This window comes from Amblyraja radiata, chromosome 5 (assembly GCF_010909765.2).
Source record: "Amblyraja radiata isolate CabotCenter1 chromosome 5, sAmbRad1.1.pri, whole genome shotgun sequence".
Taxonomy (NCBI): domain Eukaryota; kingdom Metazoa; phylum Chordata; class Chondrichthyes; order Rajiformes; family Rajidae; genus Amblyraja; species Amblyraja radiata.
In genome coordinates, this window is record NC_045960.1 from 110555849 (window position 1) to 110581147 (window position 25299).

The 25299-nt window shown below is 42.1% G+C and overlaps 1 protein-coding gene across 1 annotated transcript in view; it reads right to left on the reverse strand.

Moving 5' to 3' along the window:
• Positions 1 to 25299, reverse strand: part of ak9 (adenylate kinase 9) — a 151560-nt gene that overhangs the window by 24064 nt on the left and 102197 nt on the right. The window contains exons 24-31 of the mRNA XM_033021970.1: positions 19316 to 19437; positions 15884 to 16103; positions 11870 to 11938; positions 9140 to 9355; positions 7169 to 7387; positions 3347 to 3560; positions 1641 to 1842; positions 125 to 271 (exon numbers count right to left, since the gene is read on the reverse strand). Coding sequence (XP_032877861.1) covers positions 125 to 271; positions 1641 to 1842; positions 3347 to 3560; positions 7169 to 7387; positions 9140 to 9355; positions 11870 to 11938; positions 15884 to 16103; positions 19316 to 19437 — 1409 coding nt within the window. The remainder of the gene's footprint in view (positions 1 to 124; positions 272 to 1640; positions 1843 to 3346; positions 3561 to 7168; positions 7388 to 9139; positions 9356 to 11869; positions 11939 to 15883; positions 16104 to 19315; positions 19438 to 25299) is intronic.

Genomic DNA, 25299 nt, shown 5'->3' on the forward strand with positions numbered 1-25299 from the left:
TCGATAGTTCAACACGATACAAGCCAGAGCCACCAACTCTATAACTTGTGTTCCTTCCTGACATACATAGTTTCATAATAATTATCACAGACACCTTATCACCAAAGTTTTTACTGTTTGTTACCTGTCTGGTGACCTTCTGTCAATTAAACCTCTTTTCAGAATTTCTTTGATATCCACTTGCAGTTCTATAACTCTAACAGGAATTACTTTACTATCAGAGAGTATGTCAATTTGTGCTTTGGTTACCGGATATCCATCAAGGACAAACCTGTAAAAATAAAATTCAAAGAATTTAGGTTATATTTTTGAGATTACCGAGAAAATATTGTCGAGGGAGGCACAGGGGTGCAGCTGGTAGAGCTGCTTCACAACGCCAGAGATCCAGGGATCGATCCTGACCTCGGATGGCGTCTGTGTCGAGTTTGTACATTCTCCCCGCGAACACGTAGGTTTTCTCCGAGTGCTCCGGTTTTCTCTCACATTCCAAAGATCTGGGGATTTGCGGGTTAATTGGCCCTCTGTAAATCACCCTGTGTGTAGGATGAGAAAGTGGGATAACATAGAACTAGTGTGAACAGGGAATTGACAGACAGCATGGACGGTGGGCCGAAGGGCCTGTTTCCATGCTGTATCGTTAAACTAAACTAATTATCTGGGTTAAAGCTATGGCACATAATTGCAATGAAGAATAGAGTGTCATAATGTAGGAGAGTAGACAGTGGCAGTGACTCACAAGGGCAGAGATTTAAGTGCTCTGAGTTGGAGAATTCTGAAGGCAGAATTCTAGGGCATCAGGAATCAGGGACTGAGGCGACTTTAGTGCTGGGAGCAGTCGAGATCACAAGGGTCCATTAATGTCAAGTAGGGGAAGGAATCCCTACTTTCTTTATTGCAGGCCTTCCACCGGTTTAGTTTCTCTGAAAGTGCCATGATGGCATCGGCTGCCTTTAGGGAATCTTGTGAAGTGGGTATCAGCAAGTGACAGGTCCCTTAATTATATATAGTACTTGCTTTAAAGTTGGATAAAGGACTTCTCATGTTTATCTTGCTGCCTATTATTACAGAATATTACTATTGGTGAGGTACATTACAACTGATGAAGGACTCCACATTATTGAATCTCGTGCAGCAAATATTGTGCCTTGAGCTTGTAACCACACTGTACGATATGCTTGTCATGACAGAATATTAATTTTTCTACGTTTAATGGGATTTGTAATAGAAAAGTGGAAATAAAACGGTGACAAGAAAGATCAGTTGTTCCATTGAATCGATTGGAAGATATAACACGGAAGCAGGCCTTTCGGCCCATCGAGACCATATCAAACACACATCACCTGTTCACACCAGTTCTATGTTATCCCATTTTCCAATCCACTCCCTACACTCTTGGGGAAATTCACAGAGGCCAATTAACCTACAAACCCTTACGTCTTTTGGATGTGGAAGGAGATCAGAGCACCCGGAGGAAACCCATGCGGCCATTGGGAGAACATGCATCCTCCACACGGACAGCACCTGGAATCAGGATCAAACCCGAGTCCTGTAGCGTCATGAGGCGGCTGCTCTACCAGCTGTACCATTGTGTCGCCCACTATATAATGATATAGAATCACTGGAAAATACTTGCAACATACCCTCTGGTGTTACATACGACATCCATTAATGCCAGTTGCAGACACTTGATGGCAAGTTCATCTGGCACTACCAAGCCATGTTTCAGATGTTTATTTATATTGACAGCCAACGCAGTCTTCTTCTGAGTAGACAGAATTGTGCGAATAGCTTCTCCTGCTGAGAGGCGTTGAAGTCCAAATTCTTTGACTAACTTCTTGGCCACTGTAGCACAAACAGTAAGTGTATCCTGAAAATAGCCTCAGTTATTATGATTGCCACAATCCTAAAGCAACTGAAAAGTCTATTTGAAAGAGACATGAGATTGGGATGGGTGGGGGAGAGGGGGCACGGCAGGGAAGTTTTCATGTCTATTTTGCCTTGACTTTTTTCCACCCTCAGCATCTATCTATATTACTAAAAGTCTGTCCTTGACCGGTTTTGGCAATCTGTGCTGCGATTTCCGAGAGAACGCCGCCACCTACGGCCGTCATTTTTGGCCACCTCGCTCAGAGCCCCCCTCCGCCGTATGTGTGCCGAGGATTTTTCCCGTCGATGAAAAATGACAGAGATATTAATGATTTTACAAAATTCCCCATTCTCTCTGCTGCCCCTGCTGGCGGCAGGGACTATAAAACCAGGAAATGGTGTGCCTCAATCAGTGTCTGCAAGCTGGAGGAAGGCAGAGGGTCACGTTTCTCTGAGCTGTGAATAACACTGAACACATGTCTACTCAAATGTAAGTGGCCTTAGTGGTTCTAAAACGCTTGCAGAATGTGTCTACTGGTTCTAAAATGTTTGCAAAAAGTGTTTATTGGTTCTAAAATGTTTGCAAAAAGTGTCTCTTTTGGTTCTACAATGCTTGCAGAATGTGTCTTTTTTGGTTCTAAAATGTTTTTTAGGTTCTCCTCCTCCCCCCTCTCTTCTCTCCCCTACAAACCCTCACGTCCTTGAGGTGGGAGATAAACGGGGCATCCGGTGAAAAACCCCACGTTCACAGGGAGAACATGTAAACTCCACACAGACAGCACCCGAGGTCAGGATCGGACCCGGGTCTCCGGCATTGTGAGGCAGCAGCTCGACCAGCTGCACCAATGTGCCACCTTCTGTTTGGCTCTACCCTGGAATGGCAGAACTTCTGAGCAATTGCAGAATATTTTGGCTTTATTTCAAACTAAATTATTCAAAAATTAATTTTCACTAATATATTCAGCAGCCAACACCTGGGAGGTGTTGCTGCACATTAAAATTGAACTGGATCCCACAGCTCCATCGGTTTGGTACAGTGTTGCCTAAGTCTTTCACAGTTTGGAGGCACAAGAAAATCAGATGCTAAATTGCTGGAGTAACTCAGTGGGTCAGGCAAGGTCAACCAAGATTTGGAGTCCAGACAATAGCCCATGCCAAAGCTTGAGGAATTTTTTGTTTGATATTATCTACAGATACGTCAGAAATATGTTAATTGAAACATTTGGACCTGGTGGCCTGTCAGTGTTTAGTGTAGTTTATTGTCACGTGTACCGAGGTACAGTGAAAAGCTTTTTGTTGCGTGCGAACCAGTTAGCGCAAAGATGATACATGATTACAATCAAGCCGTCCACAGTGTACAGATAAATGCTGCATAGATTCTTCATCCTGTAAGCATCATTATTACCACTGAAACGACCTTGAAATTATTTTTTAAATTATAGCACATACAGATATAAACTTCTGGTAAACGTCCACTTACTGGTGCTCTTTCCTGATTTTGGTGGTCCTATAATGGCAATCTTGATGGGCACTGTAGGCCTGGGCTTAGGCTGTGTGATGTACTTGAAAGGATTTTCCATGAATTTGTCTCTGTTTTGCTTGCTCACAAAGTAGTAAATATACTTGCGGTGGACAACAGGAAAGACGTTTTGTTGCATGTCTTGGATAGGTTGGATTGCTTTTCTTTCATTGAACTGCAGTATCAAATGCAAGTAAAATATGATATATAAATGTAAATTGAACATCAAACTCATTAGCTAACAAATTAATCAGTATGTGCTGATGCTGTGCTAAACCTGAGCAGTATAGTTACTTTCCCTGTTCAGATGGTGAATCTTGGATAGAGTCATACAGCGTGGAGCCAGCCTCTTGGGCCCAGCTTGCCCACGCTGACCAACATGCCCCATCTACACTAGTCTCACCTGCCTGCAGGGAGTGGAGGGTGTGTGCAGGTTTGAGGCACATGCTGAAACACAAGATCAGACATGTACATAATGGATATAAACAATTCAAAAATCTTCTGCAAGGCGGGTGAAAATAGATCTCAGCAATTCTTAATATGCTATTTATGACAGGCACTGTTTTTTATTGAAATCAGTGTATTACTATAAAACCTAGTCAATGAGATTAACTATTGTATTTTTGAAAGACATTTGGATAGATACATGGATAGGAAAGGTTTAGGGGGTTATGGACTAAATGTGGGCAGGTAGACATCTTGGGCGGCGTGGGCATGATGGGCTGAAGGGCCTGTTTTCATTCTGTATGGATCATCCACGACTGTTGCACCCACTGCAGACCTCTACAACTTGAAGCAATTTTAGAAATTACCAAATACTTTGCAAATTTTAGCAACTGCAGTTAACTTTTAAGAAGGGGATGATTCCTTTAAGTGGCAATCCATCTTACTGCTGAAGGTATTTTAGTTGTACATTTAATAGAACGACTAGCTGGAATGGTCAGGTCCAAAATAACAATTATGTCTGCAGAAGGGTTTTGGCCTGAAACGTTGCCTATTTCCTTCGCTCCATAGATGCTGCCGCAACCGCTGAGTTTCTCCAGCACTTTTGTCTACCTCCAAAATAACAATGTTGGCATCAAATATTCATGTTTCTGAATGTGGCATTTGGAACAAACCTGTGATGTGCACATATATTTAATGGCAACAATCCAGGTTCCTAAATAGCAATCATAAAATTCAAGTGATTTGTATCTTGAATGCTGCTGCTAATAACCAAACAATTAAAAATCACATCATGCAATACATTAGAACAAACACAATTTCTAAAATATAAGTGACAGAGGGAACTGTAAAGTAGTTCCCATGATGATCCAATTATCTCAAACTAATATTGAGAGCTTTAAAAGTCCAAAAATATAGCAAAATTAAATGTTACTTACAATACAAATATTCTTTAAATATATGACAATCTTTATTTCTACCAAGCATGTGCATTTATACTAACCAGGACTGGTGCAGCGACATCACTGTACTGTGTAACTTCTGTTCTCCTAATCTAGAATCCTTCTTTATAAATTGCAAATACCTGGAGTATTGCGTACAGTTTTGGTCTCCTAATCTGAGGAAAGACATTCTTGCCATAGAGGGAGTACAGAGAAGGTTCACCAGACTGATTCCTGGGATGTCAGGCCTTTCATATGAAGAAAGACTGGATAGACTCGGTTTGTACACGCTAGAATTTAGAAGATTGAGGGGGGATATTATAGAAACTTACAAAATTCTTAAGGGGTTGGACAGGCTAGATGCAGGAAGATTGTTTCCGATGTTGGGGAAGTCCAGAACAAGGGGTCACAGTTTAAGGATAAGGGGGAAATCTTTTAGGACCGAGATGAGGAAAACATTTTTCACACAGAGAGTGGTGAATCTCTGGAATTCTTTGCCACAGAAGGTAGTTGAGGCCAGTTCGTTGGCTATATTTAAGAGGGAGTTAGATGTGGCCCTTGTGGCTAAAGGGATCAGGGGGTATGGAGAGAAGGCAGGTACAGGATACTGAGTTGGATGATCAGCCATGATCATATTGAATGGCGGTGCAGGCTCGAAGGGCCGAATGGCCTACTCCTGCACCTATTTTCTATGTTTCTATGTTTTATACTCCGAGGGAATTTACCTCTTTTATTCTTGCTGGTGTTTATATCCCGCCCCCCCTCCCCATGCCTGCGTAGGTGTGGCGCAAACGCAACTCGCTGACCAGGTAATGAGGATAGAGAGTGACCTCTGTATCATGAAGACCCTTGAAAGACTTGTGCTGGCCAAGCTGAAAAATATCACGAACTATCCTGAACTCCATGGTCATTGTTTTGGGGACTTTAACAAGGCTAACCTCAGCCGAAACCTTCCAAAGTACAGACTTCATGTAACCTGCCCCATCAGAGGGGAGAGAACACTCGATCACTGTTACACTTCAATCAAGAACGCATATTGCTCTATTTCCCGGGCAGCTCTGGGTCTCTCTGACCCCCCCCCCCCCCCCACCCCCCATGTCCTCCCCCAACCAACACTTCACACCTACTCCAATTTGCAAAGACTGGACTCTTCCCCGCCTACTCCTCCCCAATTATCACTTCACACCTACTTACACCTGACTCTAGTCTGCAAAGACTGGGCCATCGTCCACTACCCACCCCCTCCTTGCTGCTCAACATCAGTCTGGCCACTTCTCCATCACTAACAATAGAAATTGAGGAGGTGGAGAGGCTGTTCAGAAGACAGAAAAGCCGGAAATCTCCAGGACCGGACAATGTTTCCCCCTCTACTCTAAAGCTCTGTGCCGAACAACTGGCACCGGTCCACACAGACATTTCAACCAGTCCCTGCAAAGCTGTACTGTTCCTGTCTCTCTCTCTCTCCACTATTGTCCCTGTACCCAAAAAGACAAGGATTACTTGTCTTAATGACTATAGGCCTGTCGCACTGACCTCTGTATCATGAAGACCCTTGAAAGACTTGTGCTGGCCAAGCTGAAAAATATCACAAACCCCCTGCTGGATCCGCTGCAGTTTGCATATCGGGCCAATAGATCTGTGGATGATGCAGTCAACCTGGGCCTGCACTTCATCCTACAGCACCTAGACCGTCAGGTGACCTATGCAAGGATTTTGTTTGTTGATTTTAGCTCTGCATTCAACACCATTGTGCCAGAGCTATTACACTCCAAACTCTCCAAGTTGACTGTGCCTGAACCCCTTTGTCAGTGGATCACCAGCTTCCTGACAGACAGGAAGCAGCATGTGAGGCTGGGAAAGGACATCTCAGACCCGCAGATCCTCAGCATAAGAGCATCGCAAGGCTGCGTACTCTCTCCTCTCCTTTACTCTCTCTACACCAACGACTGCACCTCCACAGACTCCTCTGTCAAGATTCTCAAGTTTGCGGACGACACAACCCTGATTGGACTGATCCAGGATGGGGAGGAATCTGCCTACAGACAGGAAGCGACACAGCTGGCGTCCTGGTGCCTTTGTAACAACCATGAGCTCAATGCTCTTAAGGCAGTGGAATTGAGAGACTTTAGGAGAGGTCCCCATCCCCTCCCCCCACTCACCATCAACAACACCACAGTCACATCTGTGGAGTCTTTTAAGTTCCTTGGAACCATCATCTCCAAGGACCTGAAATGGGGGGCTACCATCGACTCCACAGTCAAAAAGGCACACCAGAGGATGTACTTCCTGCGGCAAATTCCTTGTATTTGTACATACTTGGCCAATAAACGTATTAATTAATTCATTCATTTAACCTCTTTTCTTTATGGCTTTATCATAACGTAGATATTCCACTTACCTCAACGACATCCCATCGGCCAAAAGAACTCAACCGTTTATAAGAGTTGTTCAGCAGCCTGTGAGCAAGCTTTATAGTAATGGGAAAACATTTTTCAAACAAACTAATACGGTTTTTTACGAGCGGTTCCACTTTCTGAAACAACTTGTAACGGACAATGTGAGGTTTACGGTTTCCATTTATCACAAAGCATGGCACCAAAACATCTTTGAGTTGAATCTGTCAATATAAAGCAAAGAACATTTCAGACCACTAAATCCTATTATTTATTTGGATATAGATGCAGGTACCGGAGAAGTTTGACAGCACGTGGCCTGTACTCGCTGGAGTTTAGAAGGTTGAGGGGGGGACATCATTGAAACTTACAGAATAATGAAAGACATAGAGTCAAGATACAAGGATACATTTATTTGTCACATGTACCAATTGGTACAGTGAAATGTGTGGTCGCCATATAGTCGATGTGGAAAGGTTGTTTCCACTGGTGGGAGAGTCCAAGACCAAAGGTCATAGCCTCAGAATTGAAGGGCACTCTTTTAGAAAGGAGGTGAGGAGGAACTTCTTTCGTCAGATGGTGGTTAATCTGTGGAATTCATAGCCATAGAGGGCTGTGGAGGCTGTCAGTGGATATGTTTAAGGCGTTCTTGATTAGAACGGGTGTCAAGGGTTATCGGGGGGGAAGGCAGGAACATGGGATTAGGTGGCAGTGATCAGCCATGATTGAATGGCGGAGTAGACTCGATGGGCCGAATGACCTAATATAACTCATATAACTTGTGAGTTTATGAAATGAATAATATGTACCACTTAGAAGATCTAGAATTGGGCATAGACTGTGTTTAAAATTTTGCATTTGATGTTTGATCCTTAGGCAGAATAATTCTAAGATAAATTTCAAGAAATTACCCCTGAAAATAAAATGTTATTCTCAAGGCTGCCACTCTAGAATGTTTCCAACCACACGTAACTTGAAGCAAAAGGTAATAAAGCACCGAATGTAGATTGCAGTTAGTTGCCCAATATAATGTTAGGGATGCTTAAGAGGGTATATTTTGGTAATTTTCAGAGTACTTTTACTGCCATAAACCAAAAGTATCAGTGAATCTCTTCTATATCCATCTGACATTATATTTCTCACACTTTCTTACTACTTTAAGTTATTTTATCCTGTTAAATCTATGATAGGCATCCCATTAATTCCACTCCTTAACTTATTTCTTTGTAACATTCTCTCTCATGTTCCCTTCAACTTCTTCCTAAATCTCCTGCCACCTGACTACACCAGGGCCAATTTACAGTAGCCCATTAACACATTGTTGGGATGCTGGAGAAAACCATAGCGCCCTGAGGAAAGCTATTTGGTCATATGTAGAACGTGCAATTTCCACATAGTCAGCACATAAGACCAGGATTCATCCTGGGGGACTGGAGGTATGTGTTAGCAGCACGAAATTTGGACTGCAAGGTCCTCAATGAGTATTTCTCCTCTGTTTCTTTTCCATGGAGAAAGACATGAATTCTGGGGAACAGTTAGGAAAGTGAAAGGAAATATCTTGAGGACAAATCGTATTACGGTTGAGGAGGTGCTGAACGTCTTGAGGCGTATGAAGATATGCCCCCTTTTTCCTGAACAGAACCTCAATTTCTCTCATCATCCAAGCTTCCTTACACCATGATTTTTTGGCACCGCACTTTTAAAAGCATCCCACGTTCTGTATGTTCCTTAGCCCGCAAATAACGTACTTGAATTATCTTGAGCAAGATCCTGTCTAATACCATCAAAGTTGGCCTTGCCCCAATTCAGATCTTTAACTCATGGGTGTGCCTTATCTCTATCCATAACTATCTTAGTGACTGCTGGTCTAAAAGGCTCGCCCTCGAATTCTTTAGTCCTTCCCAACTTTCCAAGAGGATATCAAGCCTTGCCCTCTCCCATGAAGGATGTAGGTGTTTTCTAAGGTGTATTTGTACCCGGAGTGTGTTTATCCTATCTTGATCTGCGTCGTATTTATCTCCAATATCAGTTCTCATCTGTTCGATGACTTCACTCTCTTCTTCTTCCTCCTCATCAGCCTCCTCCTCCTCTGCCATGAACTCATCTGCGAGTATATCGTCAATGTTCTCCTCATCTTCATCTTCATCCTCACTCATCTCACTTTCTTCTGAAGCTAGATCCGCTCGACTAGCCTACAAAATGATCACATTAACAATATAATTCAGTAGCACATGTTAAGTACAACTAAGCAAATAAATCTTGGTACGTTCATGGGTAAGCATTGAAGCATTGAAGAGACAGTCTTTTCAGTTCCAAATTGACAGCTACATTCTAATCCACCAGCATCAAGTTGAAAAGGTTGCATTTATTTAAAAAAAATTAAGTCTCTTTCAAAAATATTAACTATATTTAAACATAGGCTTGTAAAGAAATCCACCAAGTGGCAGAATCAAAGGTGATGGATACATTTAATTCATAACAATAAATTATTTTATCTGTAGGTAGTGCCGTATGGCAGGAAATGTTTGTAATAACCTGCACAGAGTGTATTTCAAACAAGGATTTTTGTAAATTATTCATTTTGGGTTCACTTGATTGAATCCTTACCATATCATTTAATTATCTTCTAGAACTAACAAAAGCATATAAATAAATTTTCACACTGTCCTTTCTCAACAGGGGAGGAAAATCTGCACAAATTTGTGACAAAAACATTTATTTATGAAGTCGCCAGCATAAGCAATGTATTTTACTGGAGATTTCATTAATGTTCACAATTGTTAGCTTTCAGTGATAGGTTTATGTTCTTTGTTTAAGAAATAACAGCAGATGCTGGAAAAATCAAATGTAGACATGTTATGTTCTTTCCTCATATTAGAATACAAATGCTTGGAGAGTCAACAACGGCAAGATTTAGACAATAGGTGCAGGTGTAGGCCATTCAGCCATTCGAGCCAGCACCGCCATTCAATGTGATCATGGCTGATCATCTCCAATCAGTACCCTGTTCCTGCTTTCTCCCCATATCCCCTGACTCCGCTATTTTTAAGAGCCCTATGTAGCTCTCTCTTGAAAGTATCCAGAGAACCTGCCTCCACCGCCCTCTGAGGCAGAGAATTCCACAGACTCACAACTCTCTGTGAGAAAAAGTATTTCCTCGTCTCCGTTCTAAATGGCTTATTCCTTATTCTTAAACTGTGGCCCCTGGTTCTGGACTCCCCCAACATCGGGAACATGTTTCCTGCCTCTAGCGTGTCCAAACCCTTAACAATCTTATATGTTTCAATGAGATATCCTGTCATCCTTCTAAACTCCAGAGTGTACAAGCCCAGCTTCTCCATTCTCTCAGCATATGACAGTCCCACTATCCCGGGAATTAACCTTGTAAACCTATGCTGCACTCCCTCAATAGCAAGAATGTCCTTCCTCAAATTAGGGGACCAAAACTGCACACAATACTCCAGGTGTGGTCTCACTAGGGCTCTGTACAACTGCAGAAGGACCTCTTTGCTCCTATATTCGATTCCTCTTGTTATAAAGGCCAACATACCATTCGCTTTCTTCATTGCCTGCTGTACCTGCATGCTTACTTTCATAGACTGATGTAAAAGGACCCCCAGATCCTGTTGTACTTCCCCTTTTCCAAATTTGATTTCAGGGCGTACAAGTAACTACCAGAATATAGCACTGGATATGCAATTGAGGAGATAATGTTTGAATTGGTCTTTCTATTTATGGTTTTGTCTTATACACTGTTGTCTTCAAACACAACACGTTTGTTAGTGCAGTAATCCAGCACATACAAATGTAACTGCAAATATCTGCTTCACCCACATGCGGTGCAATCAGGGACACTGTTTATCTAACCTTTCTATCATACCATTTGTTGAAAGAGCCAAAAAACTGGCAATTAATTTTCCAACTCTCTGAGGTTCTATGAAGTCCTGGGAAAAGATGAAAAATGAGGAATGGAGGATAATCATTGATTTTTGATAAATGTAACCTGATTTTTCTGCACAAATTCCATAAAATATTCTTTACAGCACATTGTGATTTTAAATGTTTGTAATCTTTTCTGCATCATAGCATTTATCTGATTAGAGACACAAGAAATTGCAGATACTGGAATCTTGAAATAAAATCTAAGCGCTGGGGGAATTCAGCGGGAGAGGCAGCATTTCCTCCAAAAATGGATAGACGATGTTTCATGTTGGGATCTTTCTTCAGCTTCATCTGATTAGTTCAGAATGCCACAATACCCACTGGAAGTATACATCTCATAAATATTAAGATCACGTGAGGAACAGAATATCTGAAAATATATATGTTCCAGTTAAGTGATCTGATTGATCCTCTATGACTTTTCTTCTGATAAAAGAGGATGTAAAAAAAAGATGTGAAATTATAGCATTGATGTAAAATCCAGGTATCTGTGATTATGATATAACATTGAAATCAACATTTAACTATTTTTGAAACAAGACTGCTCAAAATGATAGCTTAATCAATAATTTGCATATACAAAAACTCACAATAAAGTGAATAAATCACAGAATGGTCACAGCACAGAAGAAGTCATGAGGCCTTCCATTTCCATATTGGTATTTGTAAGAGGAATACTGCTAGTCTCATTAGTGAAACATTATTTTTATGACAAGAAATACTTTTAAATTCTTTCCTCTGATGCTTGCTTGACTCATTTTTACCTGTCTCTCTTTCTTTCTTTCAACTCGCTCTGCAAGAAGTTCCTCCCTTCTTTTAGCAATTTGGTCATCCTGAAATGGGAGGCATTTAAGAGCTTGTTACCACACCAATGTCAATCATTATTTAAAGCAGGGAAGACAATATTTTGAAATGATTTATGCCGTTCTCAGAATAACATTTTAGTTTTTGCAACAAGTGGGGAAGGATATCTTTGCAACTAGACTAATCACTTTGCAAGACTACACATTTTTAGCCACATGTTCAGGATGAAATATGCCATCTCATGGTTCTAGCTGCTGCTGCTGTAAATCCAGAAAACAATATATAATAACTTTGTGAAACCTTTTCACCCAGAGATTTGTGAATCTGTTGAACACTCTGTCTCAGAAGGCAGTGGAGGCCAATTCTCTGGATGCTTTCAAGAGAGTTGGATAGAGCTCTTAAAGAAAGTGGAATCAAGGAATATGGGGAGAAGGCAGGAACGGGGTACTGATTGTGGATGATCAGCCATGATCACAGTGAATGGCGGTCTGGCTCAAAGGGCTGAATGGCCTACACCTGCACCTATTGTCTATTGTCTTTTGTCTATTGAATGCCCCACGATCAAACTTTATACAATCAAACCTGTTGTATAATACAATTACGATTGATAATGCAATATTAATTATGTCGTATTCTTCATTACAGTTACGTGCAGCAACTGAAATATTTTTATCTATCAGAACTGAGTAAATGATTGATTTCTTGGTACTTATAGTGCTTTTTTATTGACTCAAGGGATGTGTTTAGCACAGACTCGATTAGCTTTTATTTCCTCAGTGGCTCGAAGCTGACCAAGTCAACCACATTACATTATAGGGCTGCACAGTGGTAGAGTTGCTGCCTCACAGTGTCAGAGACCTGTGCTTGATCCTGACCTTGGGTGCTGTCTGTGTGGAGTCTACATTCTCCTGGTTACCGAAGATAGACACAAAAAGCTGGAGTAACTCAGCGGGACAGGCAGCATCTCTGGAGATTTCCTCCTACATGCCAAAAACATAGGTCTGTAGATTAATTTGCTCCGTGAAATTGCCCCTAGTGTGTAGGACAATGTGTGGGATAACAGAACTAGTGTGAACAGGTGATCGATGATGGGTGTGGACTCAGTGGACCAAAGGACCCATTTCCACTCTGTATCTCAGAACTCATTACATTTGGTCTGGAACTACATGTGGAACAGATGGAGCAGGCACAGAAGATTTAATTCCCAAAAGGACAGAAATGAACGGGATGGGTTTTTAGGATAATTTAGCAGATACTTTTATTGGTACGGATTTTTATTTCAGAATAATTTAAGTATTTGGCAAACCGGATACAAAGTTGACTTGATGATTTCAGAGGGAGTTAGATGTGGCCCTTGTGGCTAAAGGGATCAGGGGGTATGGAGAGAAGGCATGTACAGGATACTGAGTTGGATGATCAGCCATGATCATATCGAATGGCGGTGCAGGCTCGAAGGGCCGAATGGCCTACTCCTGCACTTATTTTCTATGTTTCTATAGGGGAGTAGTGGTTTAGGAAAGTTTTTCTAAAGGGAAGTTTGTGATGAGTTTTTGCTGTTTGTTATCTATATATCATTCCACTTACTTTCTCATCTAAATCATAACAGGATATACAGGCACCTTATGTTTTACTTTAGGGGGTTTACATGCTTGAAAAGTCGCAAAATTAAAAAACACACAAATTAAACATATATGCGACTACGTTGTCAGCAGTACATTTACGCACATTATTCCGAAAACACCAGCCCATAAATCACGCTTTGGTATTAAAGGAACAAGTGTGTTATTTCAAAAATGCATAAACAGAAACGCCTGTACACACAATAAATGGTATGACCTCAGAAATGTGAATGTACAGAAAGACCATGTGGTGCAAGTTCCCCAGAATGGTGATGTTGGTGAACAGTGTCATGCAGAAGGCATTTGGCTTACTTGTCTTCATAGGCAGAAGAATTAAGAGTTGGGATGTCATGCTGCAGCTATACAAAACATAGATCTGCCGCACTTGGAGTATTGTGTACAGTTCTGTCACCACTTTTAGGAGGGATGTGGTATTATTGGAAAGAGTGCAGCAATTCCCCACAATGCTGCCTGGGATAGAGAACTTTGCTTATAAGGATAGGCTGGGTCTATTTTTGCCAGGACATAGGAGGCTGAGGTTTATAAAATTATGATGGTGTATAGATAGGATAGATAGTCAGAGCCTCTGTGAGGGTATCTAAAACTAGAAGTGTATATGAGAGGGTACGAATTTAAAAGAGATCTGAGGGGCATGATTTTAACATAGAGAGTGGTGTGTGTGTGTGGAACAATCTGCCAGAGAAAGTGGTGGAGGCAGATACAATTACACCATTTGCAACGTTGAAAAGTACAGCATATGAAGAGGGTCTTTGGCCCACAATGTCTGTGCTGAACATAATGCCAAGATAAAGTAATCTCCTCTGCCTGCACACAATCCCTATCCGTCCATTCCCTGCATATCCATGGATATTTGGACAGGTTCAGTTTATTTTAACTTAGTTTAACTGAACTAAGTTTTGGACAGGTACTTGGATATGAATGGAGTAGAGAAATATCAACCTAATGCAAGTAAATGAGATTAACGTCGATGGGGTCACACTGTAATGGAGAAGTTGGACCGAAGGTTTTGTTTTTCTGCTGTACAATTCTATGAGTCCCTCTGACTATTTTAATTTAAATTCCTCAAACACCAAAGTGAGATTTGAATTCCTTTGTGTTTAAGAAGGAACTGCAGATGCTGGAAAATCGAAGGTACACAAAAAAGCTGGAGAAACTCAGCGGGTGCAGCAGCATCTATGGAGCAAAGGAAAAAGGCAATGTTTCGGGCCGAAACCCTTCTTCAGTCTGAAGGAATATCATTATGGTAATGTTATGGTAATGTTATTGGACTAGTATTCTGATGAAAGGTCTAATAAAAAGGCAATGTTTCGGGCCGAAACCCTTCTTCACCCGCTGAGTTTCTCCAGCTTTTTTGTGTACCTTTGAATTCCTTTGTCTGGATTATTAGACCTTTCATCAGAGTACTAGTCCAGTAACATTACCATAATGATATTATACCCTGGAATTGTGATACGATGCATTCTCCTTGAGGAAAGGTTGGCACATAAACTGCATATGAGAGAATACAATCTAGTAATGCAATGGAGGATTGTGACCTATAGTATCAGTATCAACATTATCTTCCAGGCAAATAAATTGTCGTACATAATCCATAATCCCTCCATCCCCTCCTTGCATGTTCATGCGTCTCATATCCAAAAGTCTCTTAAATGCCACCATCATATCAGGGATTATGGACTTGGACCCCAAAATCCCGCTGTACATCAATGCTATGAAAAAATAGACCATTATCTTAATGATTCTTCACCTGGAGATGGTTTAATCCATAATCAAATAAATGATAGGCATTGTGTCAACAAAGGTAATTAATATGATTTTCTTCTCCAAATGAAATTAATACAGTAAAGTTGTATGTCATTTGATTTAGTTTAGTTTTTAGTTTAATTTAGATACAGCGCGGAAACAGGCCCTTCGGCCCACTGGGTCCGCGCCGACCAGCGATCCCCGCACATTAACACTATCCTACACCCACTACAGACAATTTTTTTACATTTACCAAGCAAATTAATCTACAAACCTGTACGTCTTTGGAGTGTGGGAGCAAACCGAAGATCCCGGAGAAAGCCCACGCAGATCACGGGGAGAATGTACAAACTCCATACAGACAGCACCCGTAGTCAGAATCGAACCCGGGTCTCCGGCACTGCATTCGCTGTAAGACAGCAACTCTACCACTGCGCCACAGTGACCTCCTTAATTAATGTATTACAATAATTTAATTATTGTAAATTAAATTAATTTACAATAATTGTCAATAATTAATGAACTAGGAGGTGATTTACTGTATTAGATTTCACTAGCAAAGAAGAAATGTTTGATGCTTATGACATTTACCTTTATTTTTTTCTTCAGTTCTTTTATTTTGCTCTTTCGGTCCAGTTTTTCGTTGTGCCTTTTTCTCCATTTTGCCAGTTTTGGAGGAAGGAGCCAATCCAGTACTTTGTTATCATCGACCTTGATGAAGATGGCTGCGTCTGGGAACAAGCCATTATTTACAAGATATTCAGCCTCTTCTGATGTACCAGGGAAACCGTCCAACACAAATCCTCGGGATCTGCAAATGTAACATTCAACTATAACCACTGCATCTTTCAAGAATAAGTTTTCAGAATTTTTGTAATCACATTATATTTTGTTTCTATACAGTAAATCCTGGTTTTAACAGTCCTCTTTATAATAGATTTGTTATCATGCACGGACCTACCAACGGATGCCCGCGCCACCCCTGGCCCGTGCTACCTGCATGGCTACTAGCAGCACCAACTGCCCGACGCCACCCCTTACTCGCGCCGCCTCCCGCTCGCTCTCTTCCAGGCCAGACCTTTTGCTGCCACCGCTGGCCCTCGGCCGCTTCCCGACCACGCCTGCTGCTGCCACCGTTGACCCTCACCTGGACTCCAGCCCACCGTGGGCCGTGACCATTGACTCCGCCGAGGGGCCGTCAACTCACCTGGATTCTAGGCCCAGTTACAGACCGAGTCTGAAGAAGAGCCGTGACCCTAAACGTCACCTCTCTTGCTATCCAGAGATGCTGCCTGACCCGCTGAGTTACTCCAGCACTTTGTATCCTTTTGTATATTAACCAGCAACTGCAATTGTTTCTTTCTACTACCTCTGCAATAATACCTTACTCGGTTATAGCAGACAATCGGCAATAACAGATACTATCCTTCATCCTCACACCCCACCCCCAAGCGGTACATTATAACAAGCGTTTACCGTAATGTTAAATTCTTTATTAATCTGCTGACTGCTCAATCGAACAGTCCTCTATATATTGCCCAGCATTGCAATGATAGAAATTATTTTGGGTGCACACCAGCACTAAAATGCTGGTAGAATAACAGGAATCAGATGTTCATAAGTAATAGGAGCAATATTAGGCCATTTGGCCCATCAAGTCTACTCTGCCATTCAATCATGGCTGATCTAACTTTCCCCTCTCAACCCTATTCACCAGACTGATTCCTGGGATGGCAGGACTTTCATATGAAGAAAGACTGGATAGACTCGGCTTGTACTCGCTAGAATTTAGAAGATTGAGGGGGGATCTTATAGAAACTTACAAAATTCTTAAGTGGTTGGACAGGCTAGATGCAGGAAGATTGTTCCCGATATTGGGCAAGTCCAGAACAGGGGTCACAGTTTAAGGATAAGGGGGAAGTCTTTTAGGACCGAGATGAGAAAAACATTTTTCACACAGAGAGTGGTGAATCTGTGGAATTCTCTGCCACAGAAGGTAGTTGAGGCCAGTTCATTGGCTATATTTAAGAGGGAGTTAGATGTGGCCCTTGTGGCTAAAGGGATCAGGGGGTATGGAGAGAAGGCAGGTACAGGATACTGAGTTGGATGATCAGCTATGATCATATTGAATGGCGGTGCAGGCTCGAAGGGCCGAATGGCCTACTTCTGCACCTATTTTCTATGTTTCTATTCTCCTGCCTTCTCCCCATAACCCATGACACCCGCACTAATCAAGAATCTGTCAATCTCCACCATAAAAATATCCATTGATTCCACAGCCGTCTGTGGCAATGAATTCCACAGATTCACCACCCTCTGACTAAAGAAATTCCTTCTCATCTTTCTAAAGGTACATCCTCTTATTCTAAGGCTATGGCCTCTGGTCCTAGACTCTCCCAATAGTGGAAACATCCTCTCCACATCCACTCTATCCAGGCCTTTCACTATTCGGTAAGTTTCAATGAGGTCTCCCCTCACGCTTCGAAACTCCAGCAAATACAGGCCCAGTGCCTTCAAAAGTTCATATGTTAACATACTCATTCCCAGGATAATTCTCTTAAACCTCCTCTTGACCCTCTCCAATGCCAGCACATTCTTCCTCAGATATGGTGCCCAAAATTTTACCCAATACTCCAAATGCGGCCTGACCAGTGCCTTATAAAGCCTCAGCATTACATTGCTGATTTTGTATTGTAGCCCTCTCAAAATAAATGCTAGCATTGCATTCACCTTCCTTACTACCGATTCGACTTGCAAATTAACTTTTTGGGAGTTCACCAGAATTCACAAGTCCCTTCGTATCTCCGATTTCTGAATTCTATTGTGATGTTGCCTGGGTTTCTAGAATGTTAGATTTCTAGATACTAGAATGTTGCCTGGGTTTCAACAACTAAGTTACAGAGAAAGGTTGAATAAGTTAGGTCTTTATTCTCTGGAGCGTAGAAGGTTAAGGGGGGACTTGATAGAGGTCTTTAAAATGATGAGAGGGATAGACAGAGTTGATGTGGACAAGCTTTTCCCTTTGAGAATAGGGAAGATTCAAACAAGAGGACATGACTTCAGAATTAAGGGACAGAAGTTTAGGGGTAACATGAGGGGGAACTTCTTTACTCAGAGAGTGGTAGCGGTGTGGAATGAGCTTCCAGTGGAAGTGGTGGAGGCAGGTTCGTTGGTATCATTTAAAAATAAATTGGATAGGCATATGGATGAGAAGGGAATGGAGGGTTATGGTATGAGTGCAGGCAGGTGGGGCTAAGGGAAAATAATTGTTCGGCATGGACTTGTAGGGCCGAGATGGCCTGTTTCCGTGCTGTAATTGTTATATGGTTATATGTGTCTATGACATTGTACTAGTAATCCACAGGCCTAGACTAGTCAGTTCAAATCAGTCAAAGCAGTTGGTGGATTATTTAAGTAATTTAATTGAATGAACGTGGAATTTTTAAATTAGTAACGGCACAGTGGTGCAACTCACAGCTATTTGCAGGTCACTGACCCACCCTAGACCCCATCAACCTTAGAAACACCTCTTTCCCCTAGATCCCCTACCATCCAGATCTCTCTTTTATCTCAAATTACAAATATGTTAAAATAGGCTGTAGTGCTGTCAATAGTGTCCATACTTGCAAGTTTTATTCTAAAAAAAATCTGAAATGGCATATATATTGGCAGAATCTGTGGCACAGTGGCGATTGATAGAGTTGCTGCCTCACAGCGTCAGAGACCAGGGTTCGATCCTGACAATGGGTGCTGTCTGTATGGAGTTTGTATGCTTTTCCTGTGACCCTGTAGGTTTTCTCCGGGTGCTCACCCTCCCACACTCCAAAGACATACAGGTTTGTAGGCTAATTGGCTTCGATAAGTTGTAAAATTATCCCTAATGCATATTAATGTACGGGTCGGCGCGGACTTGGTGGGCCAAAGGGCCTGCTTACGCACTGTATCACTAAAGTCTAAATCTCTAAAGTCTAATATGATTGCACACACCAAATAAGCTAATTTATCCAAAGTTATTAAACTCACTTGTAAGGTTCTTCATTCCACCATCTTGGAATGAAATTGTTCAGAACTTCTGGGGGCAATGGTTCTTCTTCAGTTAAAAATATTTTGATGGCCTCCTCTTCAGAAGTGAAATCCATTTCTTCCTGAGCAATAAATACAAAAATATGATCAGTACCACAGCCTCGAACTAATTCTTAACGAACAAGAAGTGTCCACTAAACAATGTGCTGGAGTAACTCAGCGTGTCGAGCGACATTTGTGGTAGTGGAGGTGAGGAACTGCTGACTTTGCCCCAACAGATGCTGCTTGATCCACTGAGTTCCTCCAGCAGATTGGTGATTGCTTTACATTCCAGCACCTGCAGTCTCTTGAGTCTGCAAAATTAGCCGAGCTCCACGAACAATAACTTAAGAAGATAAGAAACATAAACAGGCAGAGGACAACCTTCACTTATGTCTCTTCCACCATCCAAAATGACTATGAGAAATCGGATTGTGGCCTCAACAGCACTTTCCCACACCCTTGACCATTTAAAACATGGAACAGTGCAGCACAGGAACGGCTCCTTTGGCCCACAATGTTTATGCCAAACATGATACCAAGTTAAACTGATCTCATCTGTCTGCACATGATCCATATCCCTCTATTCCCTGCACTTCCTTGTGCCTATACAAAAGCTTCTTAAACACCACTATCGTATCTGCCTCCACCACCACCCTTGGTACAGTGTCCCAGCCCCCCACCACTCTCTGTAAAAAAACTTGCACCGCTCATCCCTATTAAACTTTACCCCTCTGACTCTATAGCTATGTCTTCTAGTGTTGGACATTTCCACCCTAGGAGAAAGGTTCTGGGTGTCAACCTTGTATCGTTGTATGTGTTCACATAATTGTCACTCTCCATTCAGTGACTCTACCTCACTGAAAATTATAGTCACAGCTCACTGAGAGAAGAAATTCCTTTTCATCTCCATCTTAAATGGGCAACAACTTGTCTCTTCATTTCAGATACCTCAACTAACAGAAACATCCTCTTGGCATCCACTCTGTCAATCTCCCTCAGAATCTTATATAATGCCACATATGATCATTCCACATTCTTCTAGATTCCCAAAGTGTTTAGGTCTTACCTTTTGAATATCTCTTCTTAATGTCAATTTTTCATTCCAGGAAGTTAAATGCTGAACCTTACCATTGTTACCTGAACCAAACATTGCCTCAAATATTAGTCCAATTAATCTTAACTCCTTTCCCCAATGCACTGCAAATGCATCCTTTTTAAGTAGATATCCACTTTTCTTTTGAAAATTATTATTGATTGAGCTTTCATCAACCTTTCAGACCTTGGCTTACAGACTCAGTGGGTAATAACGGTTGGTAAAATAAAATTCTCCCCATTTTACCCTGGAACATAGAGCATAGAGAACAGGCCATTGGGCTCATAATGTCTGTGTTGAACGCGCTGCTAAGTTATACTAATCTCCTCTGCTTGCATGTGATCCATATTCCTCAATTCCCTGCATATATCCACGTGCCTGCCCGAAGAGCCTCCAATCTTGCCTGCTTCCACCATCACCTGTGGCAGTGCTTTTCAGGCACCTACCACTCTTTGTGTACAACAATTGACCCGCACATCTTAAAACATTCTCCTCCTAATCTTAAAGCTATGCCAATAGACAATAGACAATAGGTGCAGGGGTAGACCATTCGGCCCTTCGAGGCAGCACCACCATTCACTGTGATCATGGCCGATCATTCACAATCAGTACCCAGTTCCTGCCTGTGACTCCGCTAACTTTAAGAGCTCTATCTAACTCTCTCTTGAGAGCATCCAGAGAATAGGCCACCACTGTCTTCTGAAGCAGAGAATTCCACAAATTCACAACTCTCTGGGTGAAAACGTTTTTTTCTTATCTCTGGTCTTAAACTATGGTCCCTGGTTCTGGACTCCCCCAACATCGGGAACATGTTTCCTGCCTCTAGTGTGTCCAAACCCTTAATAATTGTATATGGTTCATTAAGATCCTCACGCATCCTTCTAAATCCCAGTGTATAAAAAAAAGTCCTGTTGCTCCATTCTTTCAACATCGTCCAGCCATCCAGGGAATTAACCTCGTGAACCTACGCTGCACTCCCTCAATAGCAAGAATGTCTTTCCTCAAATTTGGAGACCAAAGCTGCACACAATACTCCAGGTGTGGTCTCACCAGTGCAACTGCAGAAGGACCTCTTTGCTCCTATACTCAACTCCTCTCGTTATGAAAGCCAACATGCCATTAGCTTTCTTCACTGCCTGCTGCACCTGTATGCTTACTTTCAGTGACTGATGTACATGGACACACTGAGCTTGTTGTACTTTCCCTTTTCCCAACTTGACACCTTTTAGATAATAATCTTCCTTCCTGTTCTTGCTACCAAAGCGGATAAACTCACATTTACCCATATTAAACTGCATCTGCCATGCATCTGCCCACTCACCCAAACTGTCCAAGTCACCCTGCATCCTCATAGCATCCTCCTCACAGTTCACGCTGCCACCCAGCTTTGTGTCATTTGCAAATTTGCTAATGTTACTCTTAATCCCTTCATCTATATCATTAATGTATATTGTAAATAGCTGCAGTCCCAGGACAGAGCCTTGCGGTACCCCACTAGTCACTGCCTGCCATTCTGAAAAGGACCCGTTAATCCCTACTCTTTGTTTTGGGTCGGGTGAGTGGACAGATGCATGGCAGATGCAGTTTAATGTAGATAGATGTGAGGTTATGCACTTTGGTAGCAAAAACAGGAAGGCAGATTATTATCCAAATGGTCATGTTGGGAAAAGGGAAAGTACAAAAGGATCTGGGGTCCTTGTTCATCAGTCACTGAAAGTAAGCATGCAGGTACAGCAGGCAGTGAAGAAAGCGAATGGCATGTTGGCCTTCATAACAAGAGGAGTTGAATTTAGGAGCAAAGAGGTCCTTCTGCAGTTGTACAGGGCCCTAGTGAGACCACACCTAGAGTGTGCAGCTTTGGTCTCCAAATTTGAGGAATGACATTCTTGCTATTGAGGGTGCAGCGTAGGTTCACAAGGTTAATTCCCGGGATGGCGGAACTGTCATATGCTGAGGGAATGGAGCAGCTGCGCTTGTATACTATGGAATTTAGGATGAGAGGAAATCTTATTGAAATATATAAGATTATTAAGGGTTTGGACACACTAGAGGCAGGAAACATGTTCCCGATGTTGGGGGAGTCCAGAACCAGGGGCCACAGTTTAAGAATAAGGGTTAAGCCATTTAGAACGGAGATGAGGAAACACTTTTTCTCTCAGAGAGTTGCAAGTCTGGAATTCTCTGCCTCAGAGGGCAGTGGAGGCCAGTTCTCTGGATACTTACAAGAGAGAGCTAGATAGGGCTCTTAAAGATAGCGGAGCCAGGGCATATGGGGAGAAGGCAGGAACGGGGTACTGATTGTGGATGATCAGCCATGATCACATTGAATGGCAGTACTGGCTCGATGGGCCGAATGGCCCACTCCTGCATCTATTGTCTATTGTCTACCTGTTCAACTCATCTGTCATTTCCTTGTTCCCAATAATAAATTCACCTGTTTGTCTTCAAGGGACCCAAATTTGTCTTTACTAATTTTTACCTCTTCACATATCTAAAGACATTTCTACTATCCTCCTTTATATTCTTGGCTAGCTTACCTTTGTACCTCATCTTTTCTCCCCGTATTGCCTTGTTAGTTATCTTCTATTGATCTTTAAAAGTTTCCCAATCCTCTGGCTTCCCGCTCATCTTTGCTATGTCATACTACTTCTCTTTTATTTTTATGCTGTCCTTGACTTCCCTTGTCAGCCACGGTCGCCTCTTACTCCTGTTAGAATCTTTCTTCCACTTTGGAATGAACTGATCCTGCACCTTCTGTATTATTCCCAGAATTTGGTCAGCTCCTCTCTCATGACTCCATAGTACCCTTTGCTCAACTGTAACACCGACACTTCCGATTTTCCCTTCTCCCTCTCAAATTGTACATTAAAACATCATATTATGGTCACTACCTCCTAATAGCTCATTTACCTTGAGTTCCCTTATCAAATCCAATTCATTACACAACACTAAATCCAGATTTGCCTTCTCCCTGGTAGGCTCCAGCACAAGCTGCTCAAAGAATCCATCTCAAACTCCCTTTCTTGGGGTCCCAACCCGAATATCCCATGTTGAAATCTCCCATTACCTTTGCTACATATCAATTTTAACTCTTGATTCAACTTGCACCCTACAGTATATCTAGGCTACTATCCATACTGATTCTACATCTCCTGATTCTATGTCACCCCTCGCAAGGGATTGAATTTCTTCCATTACAGGGCCTTGTATACGTCTGAAGAAGGGTTTCGGCCCGAAACGTCGCCTATTTCCTTCGCTCCATAGATGCTGCTGCACCCGCTGAGTTCCTCCAGCAATTTTGTGTACCTTGTATACTTCTATCAGGTCTACCGTTAATCTCCCAATGCACCTGAAAAAACAATCCATGTTTGTTCAACCATAACTAAAAGCCCCTTATCCAGGCTTCTTTCGGGTAAACCTCTTCTGTACTTTTTCCAAAACCTTCCTGTAATGGGGCAACCAGAACTGCGCACATTTTTCCACATGTGGCCTAACCAAAGTTTCTAAAGCTATAACTTTAGTGGATATTTTAAATGCAGAGACAGATTCTTGATTAGTACAGGTATCAGGGGTTATGGGGAAGAGGCAGGAGAATGGGGTTAGCAGGTAGAGATAGATCAGCCATGATTGAATGGCGGAGTAAACTTTGTGGGTCGAATAGGAAGATTAAATGAGAACTTACCAGTTTGAAGTTTGATCTTTATTTTATGAGGAGTTGCGATGAGGGATTACGTGAAGAAGCCCGCCAGCCCGCATGCGCGTCAACCTTCAAAGCAGTGGTGTGAAATCACAGAAAACAGTTGCTGAACTGATTATAGGAAGATTCGAGAAACTAGAACTACCACATGATCTTTATGAGAAGAGGGTTGGGAGTGGCGGGCACGTAAACCCTCATTGCAACTTCTTATAAAATAAAGATCAAACTTCAAACTGGTAAGTGTTCGTTTAATCTTCCTATTTTACTTCGAAGTCACGTGAGTGACTACGTGAAGATTTTAAAGCTCTGTGATTTCATGCCGCGAACACGAGTCCGTGCAACACACTGCATTAGTTGACCAGAAATGATTGAAAAGATAATGCATTCAGACATGACATAGCTTTAAAACATGCTGATGCTTTTAAAACAAATGATAATACTAATAGTGATCCCTTACATCCGGGAAAGCAAATTATTGAACAGAACTTAAATTTGAGTCGGCAAACGAACCCAGCCTGGCAATTGGTTTATTATAAAAAGTTTGGAAAGTCCGCTCATTCGACCATCCTGCAGTCGCTAGGATGTGGTCCAGCGGAACCTCCATGAACCTCACTGCTGATGTTGTTGCAGCCCTGGTGGAGTGAGATTTAAAAAACATCAGTGTCCACTCCTGCATAAGCCAATACATGTCTTAACCACCTGGAGATGGTCTGCACTGATACCCTCTTGTGTGTGCTTTTTTATGGCTAATAAACATTGCCAGTTCAGTGCCTCTCAGGTTCTTAGTAGCCTTAACACATTGTTGAATATGTGTGACCACACACAATCTATGGTCCATTGGGTACACCAAAAATTCCAGCTTTAGACCTAACATCCCAGGTCTGCTTGTTTAATTAGCTCATGCACATAAAATGTTATTTTGTTGATAAATATAACCATGCTGTCCAGCCGCAGCTTATGCAACGACTGGACGCGTTGCGCTGAAACTAGCGCCATGAGCATAACTACTTTATTTGTGAGCCTGACCAACGATAAGGATGTAGCTGGAGCCCACCGGCGAAGCAGTGTTAACACTATGTTAACATCCCATACCTCCGAGTACCTGGGCGTGGGAGGATTTGTGTTAAAGATACCCTTCATAAATCTGGATAT